The sequence below is a fragment of the Nicotiana attenuata genome, unplaced genomic scaffold (assembly GCF_001879085.1).
Source record: "Nicotiana attenuata strain UT unplaced genomic scaffold, NIATTr2, whole genome shotgun sequence".
Taxonomy (NCBI): Eukaryota; Viridiplantae; Streptophyta; class Magnoliopsida; order Solanales; family Solanaceae; genus Nicotiana; species Nicotiana attenuata.
This window is the reverse complement of record NW_017670995.1, coordinates 254,871-266,879: the sequence shown is the minus strand read 5'-3', so window position 1 is coordinate 266,879 and position 12,009 is coordinate 254,871. Positions and strand designations below refer to the sequence as shown.

Here is a 12,009-nt window from a genome sequence, read left to right as displayed (position 1 = left end):
GCAGATGCGGCCAATACCCCCGCATCTGCGGTCCCTGCACCTTTCACATTTAACCGCTTCTGCGGTTCCCTTCCTCGCTTCTGCGGTGAACCCTCCGCACAAGCGGTTATACCAGCAACCAGACCCCTTCAACTATCTCCAAAATTCCAACTTCGATCCGTTAACCACCCGGAATCCACCCGAGGCCCCCGGGACCCCAACCAGTCCCAAAATACATTACGGACTTGCTCGAGGCCTCAAATCATATCAAACAACGCTAAAACCACGAATCGACCTCCAATCCAAGCTTTATGAACTTTAGAATTTCAAACTTCTACTTTCGATGTTTAAACCTATCAAATCACGTCCGATTGACTTCAAATTTTGCGCACAAGTCATATTCGACATTACGGACCTGCTCCAACTTTCGGAATCAGATTCCGACCCCGATATCAAAAAGTCCGCTTCCGATCAAACTTTTCATAAACCTTCAAATTTCTATCTTTAGCCAAATGGCTCCAAAATGCTCCACGGACATCCGAATTCACTTCCGATCGCGCTCCCACTCCAGAATCACCATACGGAGCTACTCCCAGAGTCGGAATCCCAAACGGATATCGATAACACTGAAATGCACTTCAACCCAAACTTATGAAATTTCTTCCAAAATTCTAACTTTCACAATAGGCGCCAAAACGCTCCGGGGTCACCTAAAACCCAATCCGGCCATACGCCCAAGTCCGAAATCATCATATGAACCTACTAGAACCTTCAGATCCCGATTCCAAGGTCGTTTACTCTGAAATCCAATCCTAGTCAATTCTCTCAACTTAAAGCTTCCGAATGAGAATTTCCTCTCCAAGTCAACTCCGAACTTTCCGAAATTTAATTCCGACCATGCGTACAAGTCATAATGCCTGAATTGAAGCTGCTCATGGCCTCGAACTACTGAACGGCGTGCTAGGGCTCAAAACGACCGGTCGGATCGTTACAGAGACAATTGACAAAAATCCATAGGAAATTATAGTTTAGCCGAGATTGGGGAAGGAGGAAGCAGCGGTGTGGGTGAGGAGGTTTCTCTGATTTTGAGCGTGTTTACAGGTAATGGGAAAGAGAATAGATTGTAACAAAATAGAGAGAGAGGAAGAACATGTATTGAGAAGTTTTTATGACATACAGTAACTATGAGAGAGAAAAATCTGAAAAGGGAGAGAGAAAAATAAAAAATAACGTGTTTAGTGGCTAAAGTGTAGGAGATAACCGAAATTAGAAATTTTGCTATAAACCATAAAAGGTATCTATAGAATATAATTTATTTAAATGGTATTTATTTAAAATAAATAAGGTGTTAACCTTTGCTATAGGAGGTAAAAATTCCAAAAAAATATATATTATAGTTTACAACAACTTTAATATTAATGGGCTTTAAACAAGGAAATCTATATGAAATAAAATTTTAATTGCTTGTAGAATCCTAAATATGGAAAAAATTAATAATCAGAATTATAGGTGATTCCAATATTCCAGATTTTAGGAAAATAATTAAATGATCATTCCAACATATTAGAAAATATTAAAATTACTATTTTGTCCAATGTGAACTCTATTTTTAAAGGGTAAAAAGACGAACGACATTTCGCTAAGGGACTTCGTGCTTTTAATATAGTATAGATAATGTACCTCTTTGCATAAAAGTGTATAATGTCGTATAAAAGTGTATAAACATCTCTAACGAACTTCTTATACGATTTCACTTGCAATTCTTGTTCAAAACTAGTCCAAAACTCCATCAAATGACTTCAAACTTTGTATACAACCTACTTAGACTATTTCTAATAAATTCAAACAATACCCACTTCAAATTTCTCACAAAATCATGTTTAAAATTTAACAAGATTAGCATTGAAGAAGAAGAGATTTTAGGTTTCTCACGTCTGTTTTTGCATTTTTGTAGATGGGACAGGTATGTATAAACTTGAGGAAAAAAGGATATCGAAACTCAAGGATCGTTCACGTCGGAAGATCTGGAGAATAAAAAGAAAAGAAAGAAAAAAATCGGATATGAGTTTAGTGGTATTTGGCTACACATTTGCAAACTTGTAACAGGGCTAAAATATTGCAAGGTCACCTTATGGAGTGATCTATTGTGTAATTCTTCCTTTTAGTAATTATAACTTGTCTATAAAATTTGGTGCAAAACGAGTTGATTTGACGTGATTCGGACGTCCTGTGGTAAAATTTCATGTTCTTGAGTTTCTTTGAAAATTTCATTTTTTTTTGGTGGCTGATTCGTGGTTCTAGGTGTTATTTTGATGTTTTGATCGAGCGAGCAAGTTCATATGATGTTATTACACTTGTGTGCATGTTTGGTTTGGAGCCCGAGGGGCTCGGGTGAGTTTCGGATAGGTTACAGACCATTTGAACTTAGAAGAATTTGCTGGTTTTGGGCTATTGTTGGTATCTGGTGTGTTCTTCTTCGCGATCGCGAAGATACTCCCGCGATCACAAAGAGTAAATTGGGACTGGGGAGGAATTTGCTCATTGTGAACGCGAGGAGATGGTCGTGAACGCGGAGCAGTAAGGTGTCTGTCCTTCACGAACGCGGCCATTCCTTTGCGAACGCGTAGTGATAGGAGCGGGGACTGGGAATGTAACTTTTACTCTAGGTGAACGCGAGCCCGGGCTCGCAAACACGAAGGCAAGGAGGGCTACGCCTACGCGAACGTGTAGATTGTATCGCGGTCGCGATGACCAACCGGGCAGTGCTCTTCGCGAATGCGTCAGGTGTCCGTCTACACAAAATATTGACCGGAGTCAACTCAAATGAGTTTTAAGGCACGATTTCACATTTTCATCAATTTTCTCATAAAAACCTTCCAGAAAGAGAACACGGACTATGCACGCAAATCGAGGAAGGCTTAACGGAGCTATTCGAGGTCTCAAAACACAGAACACAGCCAGTGGCGTACGCATAATTTTTCATAAGCGGTGTCACTATTTTTAGTAAGAGGCCCGTAACAGTCAAAAAGTATATTATGGAGCCAAGGGAGTTTGAAAACCCAAGACCTCTCACATCAAAGTCGAAGTTGTCAACCACTAGACTACTGAGCTGTTTTGTTGCAAGTGGTGTCACTTTTAATGCTTTTATCTTGTATTTCTGTTTTACTTATTATTTTTATATATATAAATAGCAAAAAATTTCGATGAAGCGGTGTCCGGACACCGCTTGGGTCCATGTAAATCCGCCCCTGAACACAGCAAGCGTGACCAAGAGCTTCATGACTTCTGGTGACTGATTTTATATGGACTTTCATCTTTTTTGAGCTTTCTTTGCCAACATTTTGTGACCCTCAGCCCTTCACTTTCATTAAAGACACCATTTTTGTATCAATAATGTTTATTACTAATATGTAGTATTTAAAAATGTATTGCTTCAAATGCAAGGAATTTGTGCTTCTCAAGTTGGAAAAACAAAGACCGACAGGCTCAAATATCATAGCAACAAGAAAGAAAGTCACGGCCAACTAAACTTCCCCATAAATTCACATAGGCGATGCAGAAAGGAATTGTAAGGTCTATACATAGGAATTCTAAGGATGCAAAAGTTTCCTCAAATTCTTGTTGTATATGATTTGAGCTATCCCGTGGTATAAGTGTTTGAAGCCTTTGAAAAGTATCAGGTATTTTGCCTAATAATCACATATTGTGCTACCTCTTACCACTAGATCAAAGCCTTTAGCCCTAGGACAAATTCTCAACTAGCCTAGTATTAACAAGTTACTGCAACACATTCAGGTCTTAAGCAAAAAGACTTATGTTAACATTGGATATGGCATGCTAATTCAAGATGATTTATTGTTAAATCAACTGATTTTATGATAAGATCTGTTATACCTCTGTTTGATAAACACTAAATATGAAGAAATTTGGTAAAACACTTCCACTCACGACCGTTAGGTCCTGGGTTTGAGTCACGCTGGAGGGGAAGTGTGGAAACACTATAGATCCTCCTAAATTGGGAGGGAATTAAAAAATGAAAGAAAAAAAAATTAGAGACCAAAAAACAGGCTAAATTTTTTTCACTTCGATTAATAATTGATTAATTAGAATATTGGTAAAAGACTCTTTTATTCCCTCAGCTATATTTTCTTTTTGGATAAGAAGTATCCACATGCTGATTCAAAACATAGTCATTATCATGACTAATATGCAAAGTTATCCCTTAGAGATACAGACTACAGAGGAAGTAAACTACAATTTCCATGGCATTGAAAATGAAAGTAGAATTTGTGAGCAATTAAATAAACTTAGAGAAGGAATTTGAATTTCACCCAAGACATTCCAATCAGCCAATCATGAGAAACTTGATAAAATTTGGAGAGACCTGAATAACTGTTCATTATCTCAGAAATGAGGCTAATTCTAGATTCATGACCACTAGTAAATCTTTTCAAAAACCATAGCAATAATCATCATACATGTTATCATCAGAAGACATGTTATATCCATCACCTGCAGTCCCCCAAGATTCAAACGAAAATTTAAAACCTGCCAGAGAGTCATGTGGATACTTCACATCTTTTATCTGTTGAGAAATTCTACTACTCAAGACTTCATTGAGGCTAACATTAAAGCACCGCCGCAGGTCAAGTGATACAAGATTAGGACAACTATCAAGAATAGCTTGAAGGCCTTCATTTGTCAAACTGTTCCCTATGAGCTGAAGGTGTTGCAACGTAGGCAGGTTCTTAGCAATAGCCAGAGCGTCATTATTTCTTATATCTCCTTCATCTGATTCATCTTCATCAGAATCATTAACTAAGTTTATATCTGATCCCATATAACATGAGTTATTCAATTCAAACGACTTCAACCGTGGGCAACAGCGTCCAAGAGCTTCAATTCCCTCAGTGGCGATATCAGTGTGTGTCAGGCTCAGCTCTTCTAACATTGGGAGCTTTTGATTGCTTTATCCAAGCCATCGCATACCATACCATAGCAACATGCAATAGTAAATCTTTTCAGTTTCTTTCCTGATCTGGTGAATAAAAGCAGAAATTGAATTAATGGCAGCGACTGATGCAAGATTGCCAAACACAACTTTTAATACAGAAAATTACTGCAAGTATACATTAGGATAAAAAAAATATGCTACCTTAATTTATCAACCAAAAAAAAGATAATACAATATGCTATCTCTGCAGACAGTTGCAGCAAAAAAATAAGTTTTTGGGAGGTATTTTCTTAACTATTCTCTTGGGGGAGAGTGGAGTAAGGAAAGCGAGAGAACAGAATTTAAGGTAACACAAACAGAAAGAGCAAAAAACTGCCACAATAAATAATTCAGAAAGATAATATAAAGGCGTAACAAACATCTTCCCTCTCTTTTTAGTGCAAACTGCAAGATGAAAACTTAAAGGATAATCTCTTGGTTGCTAGCTATCTAATCTCTTTCATTTTTACCACTAAAAGTCCCATGAGTTTTGCTCTTAATATTGATAATAGGTGAATTTGACTATAATCACACCTTAAATAATCACCTTCTTGCGTAGTTTTAATGCTAAAAGTGATGACAAAATGCTCTTATTAGTGTTTTTCATGATTTGTAGGTGATATATGTATAAAGACGGCTAAGGAGCAGTTTTGGAGTCAAAAGTGATGAAAAAGAGGCCAACTGTGAAATTTCCTAAGTGACCCGGGCAAAAACAGGCCGAAGATTCAGAGAATTGGATCCACCGCGGTTTCACCGCGACCGCGGCAGAACCGCGGTGGGAAGCAGCTGCAGAAGTTGTGAGAATCCGCGAGGGTGTTTGGCCGCGGTTCTACCGCGACCGCGGCAGGCGCAGAAACTTCTGGGACCAAAGTGTCAATTACGGGATTTTGAGACCTAAACCCTATTTAAAACATTAGACTTCGCCCAAGAGAGGCATGTATTGATTTTTTAGGTTTCTTAGCAAGGAAAACAATTGTGAGAAAGTATTCTAAACATCTTTCTTCTTTTCTTTTGATTTTATGATGAATTCAAGCTTAGTTTATGTTCCCATAGCCATGAGTAGCTAAATTTCTTGTCTAAGGCGTTGATGGAACCTATTGGGTGATGAACTTCTTGTTTATGTGAATACAAATTGCTAGTNGAAGAGGCTCAGTTATAGCAAAGTGAGCAAGAAGTAGTGACCCTTGGCCAAGAGGTTGCCCCGTGGAGGGCTCAATTTTAAGAGGCTAGGGCCAAATGTGTTAAAATCAATAATTCATTCTTGATGCGTCCGATTGTTAGGCTGCTCTGCCAAAAGATTGAATAATTTGAAGGCAGCCTTAAACTCCAAAGCAAAAGAGCTTGTTGCTGCCGGGGTGAAGTATGCCCAATTGGAGGAGAAACATAAGAGGACCATTGAGCATAATAGAATTTTCAGCTCTACTGTCAGTGTCCTTAATGTCAGCCTCCAGTCCATTAGATCTACGTAAGAGAACCTTGCTGCTGAGGTCGGCCACCATAAAGGTGAACTTCAGCGCCGAGCGACTTCCCTCATTTTTGAAAAAACATACGCTGTATACATCATGAGAAGAAAGCCTCAATTAGCTGGGCCTATTTAGTGTGCATAACTTGGAAAAGAGTGCATATTTAGGGTATTGTTGAACAACACCACTCCTAGATTATTAGAGGAATCTATAATTGCGGGTTTAAAGGCGGGATTAGGGATAACGAAGCCTTGGGTGTAATCTAAAGTGAATCGTGCTAAATAAAGTAAGCTAGTGTATCTCGGGAGAGTGCAATAGTAAATTACTGTGATTACTCGGGAGAGATTTACGGTAAGATTAGCGGTCATGATCGAGAGATGTGTGGGTAAATTTGTATGAGCATAAACAGAAGGGATTCCATCAATAGGGGAAATCATTGCCTTAGCTTTGTCCCATAATTGTTTACAACCTTATTATTTACTTAGTTACAGTCATTTAGTTATTTGCAAGCTAGTTGTTAAAGAACACTCAACTGAGATTTGAATATTTGGGAAGCTGGTTCTGAAGACTTAGTGGGTCTGAAGATAGCAGTTGATAGGTTAACTCTCTGTGGATTCGACCCTGGGCGTAATACTCGGGTTATATTTGCAACGTCCGCAGAGTCCTTTTTATAAGGCATAGTTGGGCGTGATCAAATTTTGACGCCGTTGCCGGGGAGTTAACGGAATTATCAATTGCCATTGACAGAAATACAAAGATTCTTGTTGTAGTCAGTTTTCTCTCTACCAACTTTTTCATTGAAAATTTGACGGTTGTTGATTTGGGTGCACAGGTGCATCCCTAGAAATTCTACGAGGACTGGAGAACTGCTTGAAGGACTCTCGGACCCCGAGAAGACATTCTGGGCATTGAATCGTGCAAACAAAAGACTTCAACAATCACAACAAATACACCAACTCGAAATTGACATGGGCGACATAAACGACCCTAACGTGAACGTCAGGAATGAGCAAATGGCACCTCCTGTGCCTGAGGGTGCACTTTATGACTTGGCACAACCCATAGCTGACAATCTGGCCACTGCCATTATTGTGCCTGCAATACAAACTGAATCGTTCCAAATCACAAATAACATGCTACACTTGTTGCAGAACAGGGGACTTTTTTCTGGGACACAAACAGAAGACCCGCAGCAACACTTAAAGAACTTCCTGTCTATTTGCAAAACTCAAAGGCAACCGAACGTGACCCCGGAAGCAATCAGGTTATTATTGTTTCCATTCTTGGTGACAGGAGCTGCTCAGGTTTGGCTAAACTCGCTTCCCATAAACTCTATAGCAACTTGGGATGAGTTGGTCAAGCAATTTCACAACAAGTTCCATCCTCCGAACAAGACCGCTCAACAAAATGATGAGATTGTGAGTTTCAAACCGAAACCAATGGAGACACTACACGAGACATGGGGCAGAATTAAAGGAATGTTGGTTATGTGTCCCCACCATGGTGTTCCAGAGCAGATGTTGGGACAACGGTTTTACATGGGTTTGTCAGACAGCTTGAAGAATATAGTTGATGCCTCGGCTGGTGGAGCATTCTTGAGCAAGACTTGGAGAGAAGGTCAGAATTTGCTCGACAAGATGGCGCAGAATTCGGGTTGGACTTCTAGAAATGCACCTATCACTCCAGTGGTGCACTCAGTACCTCTTGATCCTTCTAATACAATGGCTGAAAACATGCGACTCTTCTGACGCAAATGAGCATCCTCACCAAAAAGGTGGAGGAATCAGGGCAGAAGCAACAGGTTCACATAGTAGACACTACCAACGGGGGCTTGTGCACATCTTGCATTAGCTAGCCAATTGGTAATCCATGGAATACAGAGCATGATCATCATCACCAGCACCCTGAAGATATGAACTATGTGGCTAACTATGGGGATCAGAGGCAAGGTAATCAGAACTGGGGTCAGCAGACTCAGCAGCAGTGCAGGCCACCGCAGCCACAGTATAACGCCGGAAACACGGGTGGCATGAGACCCCCCAATAATATGGCACTGTATCCTAGACCACAAGGGTACAACAATCAGCAGCAAGGGTACCACCCACCCCAGCAACAGCAGGGTGGAAGGCAGGAAGACGGGTTTGCAAGGCTTGAAGCAATGATGCAGCAGGTTATTGGGTCCAATGCTAAAATAAATGAAAGGGTGGATGCACATGATGCAGCTATCAAGAATATTGAGGTACAAGTGGGCCAGATTTCAATGTCACTTAACAATCGTCCTCAAGGGACATTACCTGCAGATACCCAAATCAATCCAAAAGATCAAGGCCCAAAGCAGCTGATGGCGGTGAGTCTACGAAATGGTAGGGATCTAGATGTTGAGAAAGAGAGAGCTAGAGAAACCATACAGGCTGAGACACTAATTCCAGTGCCCATAGAGCTGGATGACTCTACGGGATTGACAGAGGTAACAGTTCACCCTGCTCCTGAAGAAAAGAATATGCAGCAAGAAACTGAGACAGTAGTTGAGCCAGTAATTGAGACAGTAACGGAGCCAATAGTTGAGACAGTAGCTGAGAAAGAAAAATCTCAAGTGATTGGGAAGAAAAGACCTCCTGCACCATTTCCGCAAAGGTTGGCCAAGCATCAAAAGGAGGAGCAGTATAAAAAGTTCCTAGAGATGCTCAAACAAATTCAGATAAATATTCCACTGATTGAAGCTCTAAAGGAGATGCCAGGATATGCTAAAATGATGAAGGACTTGATATCTCGGAAGTTTGACTTTCAAGACTTGTCGACTGTGACCCTTACCCAGAAATGTAGTGCAGTGGTATCTAGACCTGTGGCTGAAAAGCTATCTGATTCAGGTAGTTTTACAATTCCATGCACCATTGGGAACTATGCCTTTGCTAAGGCACTCTGTGATTTAGGGGCCAGCATTAATCTCATGCCCCTGGTCATTTATAAGAGGTTAGGCATTGGGAGAGCTCGACCGACTTCTATGTTATTGCAGCTGGCCGACAGGACTGTTAAGCGTCCATTTGGGATTCTTGATGATGTGCTTATTCAGGTGGGGAAATTCGTGTTCCCTGCAGATTTTGTGATCTTGGATTGCAAAGTGGATGAAGAAATTCCTATAATTCTAGGACGACCTTTCTTGGCCACGGGAGCTTTGATTGATTGCGAGACCGGGGAGCTTAAGATGAGGCTCAATGATGAAGAAATTATATTCAATGTGCAGAAATCGATGAGGCGACCAAGTGAGTTCGCAAATTGTTCCCTTATTGATGCAGTGGATGTAATTGTAGAGGCTGATGATGAGGCGTTGACGGTTGAGGATCCCCTTGCTGCATGCTTGGCAAATTTAGACGAAGTGAATGGTGAGGATTTGGCGGAATGGGTGTTGGCACTGGAAGGTAAAGGGTTCTGGGAGAGAAATCTGGAGTTTGAGCCTTTGCACTTAGAAAAGAGAGAGACCCCTCCAGCTAAACCATCCATCGAGGAACCCCCTAAGTTGGAACTGAAGCCATTGCCAACCCACCTCAGGTATGAATTTCTGGGGCCTGACTCCACATTACCTGTTATTATCTCATCTGGTTTGTTAGATGTGCAGGTTCAACAGCTTTTACAGGTACTAAGAGAGTGCAAAACTGCCATTGGGTGGACCATGGCAGACATCAAGGGAATCAGTCCCGCCTACTGCATGCACAAGATTCTGCTGGAAGAGGGGCACAAACCTTCTAGGGAACATCAGAGACGGCTAAACCCGAATATGAAGGAAGTGGTGAAGAAGGAAGTGATAAAATGGTTGGATGCGGGAATCATTTTCCCAATCTCTGACAGTAGCTGGGTTAGCCCAGTTCAATGTGTGCCTAAAAAGGGTGGCATGACAGTGGTAAAGAATGACAACAATGAACTTATATCAACAAGAACCGTCACAGGCTGGAGAATCTGCATGGATTATAGAAAATTGAATCTAGCCATCAGAAAAGACCACTTCCCACTTCCCTTCATTGATCAAATGCTGGATAGATTGGCAGGGAGGTCACACTTTTGCTTCTTGGATGGGTACTCCGGGTACAATCAGATCTCCATTATCCACCCTCTTCCTCTCCAACCTCCATTAACACACCCCTATTTTCTCTCCCTCTTCACCTCAAGTCCAATGGCTCCCAAAAGGCACAGGCGCTCTGGTGGCACATCCCACCGACCTGCGTACGATGAGTCCAGATTCCAATCAGAACTGGCAGAGGATGATTTCAACGCCAAGGCTACCAAAACTTTTATCCCTGAAATCCCGATTGATCGGGCAGCCCTCCGAGCCGAAAAAGTGGAGATGTATGAAGAGATACGGAGGCGAGAAATAGAGTTCTTATTTGCTGACCCTGCACCAGTTAACAAGATGCTGGTTCGTGAATTTTATGCCAATTGCCCATTGAACTTGGGTAGGGAGGTGATTGTTCGGGGTATGGTGGTCAGTGCTCAAATTCAAACAATTCGCCGGGTGTTGCGGCTGCCTCCGTTCACCAGTGATGTCGATTATTACCATGACAGGCCCGGGGTGACATGGGAGGTCATGACGGATGTACTTTGCACAGGGGGGCAGCCCATATGGATACGTGACCAAATCACCCTCAACTCTAACTCCTTCACTCACCTGGCCAGGTGTTGGTTGACTGTTATCTGTAGCAGGTTCCTGCCTTCTAGCAATACCACGGACGTGAACTTCAATAGGGCACTATTGACTTGGTGCTTTGTGACAGGGAAGGATTTTGATGCGGCACGGGTAATTGGAGATGAAATGGTCTTACGGGGCCCGCTGCTGACAAAGGGATTCTATTTCCCTTCCTTGGTGACCACATTGTGCTTGATGAGAAACACCCCTACCAACCCTGGTGATGGAGATTTGCCTCCCAAAGCAGCTTTCAAAGCTTCTAGCATCAGAGTGGGCAGGGGCACCCGCACTACAATTGAGCTTGATGATGAGGAGGATGATCCGGTCCCTGTTGCACCGTCCAGGAGGTCTGTTGACAGTGCCGGGCCCTCTCGGCGCCCCCAGTCGGGAGCAGATCTATCACGCTCACAGTCCTCCCGGCCTATGCTGCGCTCCTTGGAGGAAGAGGTCGCGGATCTCCGCACCTCGGTGGATGGACTACACACACGGATGGATGCCATGTCACAGAGGCAGGCTAGATCTGAGAGCCGGTTTATGGCTTGGCTACGCGCATTGGGTAGGGCTTGCCATGTAGACCCCAGCACCGTCTCCGACTCAGATTGAGTCTCAGGGAAGTCTTCTCACTCTTCTGTTCTTTACTGTATTGATATGACATGGGGACATGCCATGATTTTAAGTGTGGGGTGGGAGACTTGCTCTAAATGTGTATTGAAATGTATATAGCTGTTGTTGTGTGGTAGCAGTAGATGTGGTGTACATATGTGAGTAAGTTATATTAGGAGTAGCTGACTTGGCCCAACGACGGACACTTGTTGACGGGTCTCTTGAGGGTCAAAGTCAGATATATATATATAAAAAATAAAAAAAATAAAAAAAAACTTAGTAAGAGGTACTACGTT

At 42.0% G+C, this 12,009-nt stretch overlaps 2 protein-coding genes across 2 annotated transcripts in view; both read right to left on the bottom strand.

Moving 5' to 3' along the window:
* Positions 1 to 4,318: 4,318 nt before the first annotated feature.
* LOC109205108 (F-box protein SKIP19-like) overlaps positions 4,319 to 12,009 on the bottom strand; it is a 12,729-nt gene continuing 5,038 nt past the window's right edge. The window contains exon 2 of the mRNA XM_019367784.1: positions 4,319 to 5,017. Coding sequence (XP_019223329.1) covers positions 4,924 to 5,017 — 94 coding nt within the window. The 3' untranslated portion in view covers positions 4,319 to 4,923. The remainder of the gene's footprint in view (positions 5,018 to 12,009) is intronic.
* Positions 4,430 to 4,819, bottom strand: LOC109205103 (putative F-box/LRR-repeat protein 23). The gene has a single exon (XM_019367774.1). It carries the CDS (start codon positions 4,817 to 4,819, stop codon positions 4,430 to 4,432), a length of 390 nt encoding a protein of 129 aa, XP_019223319.1.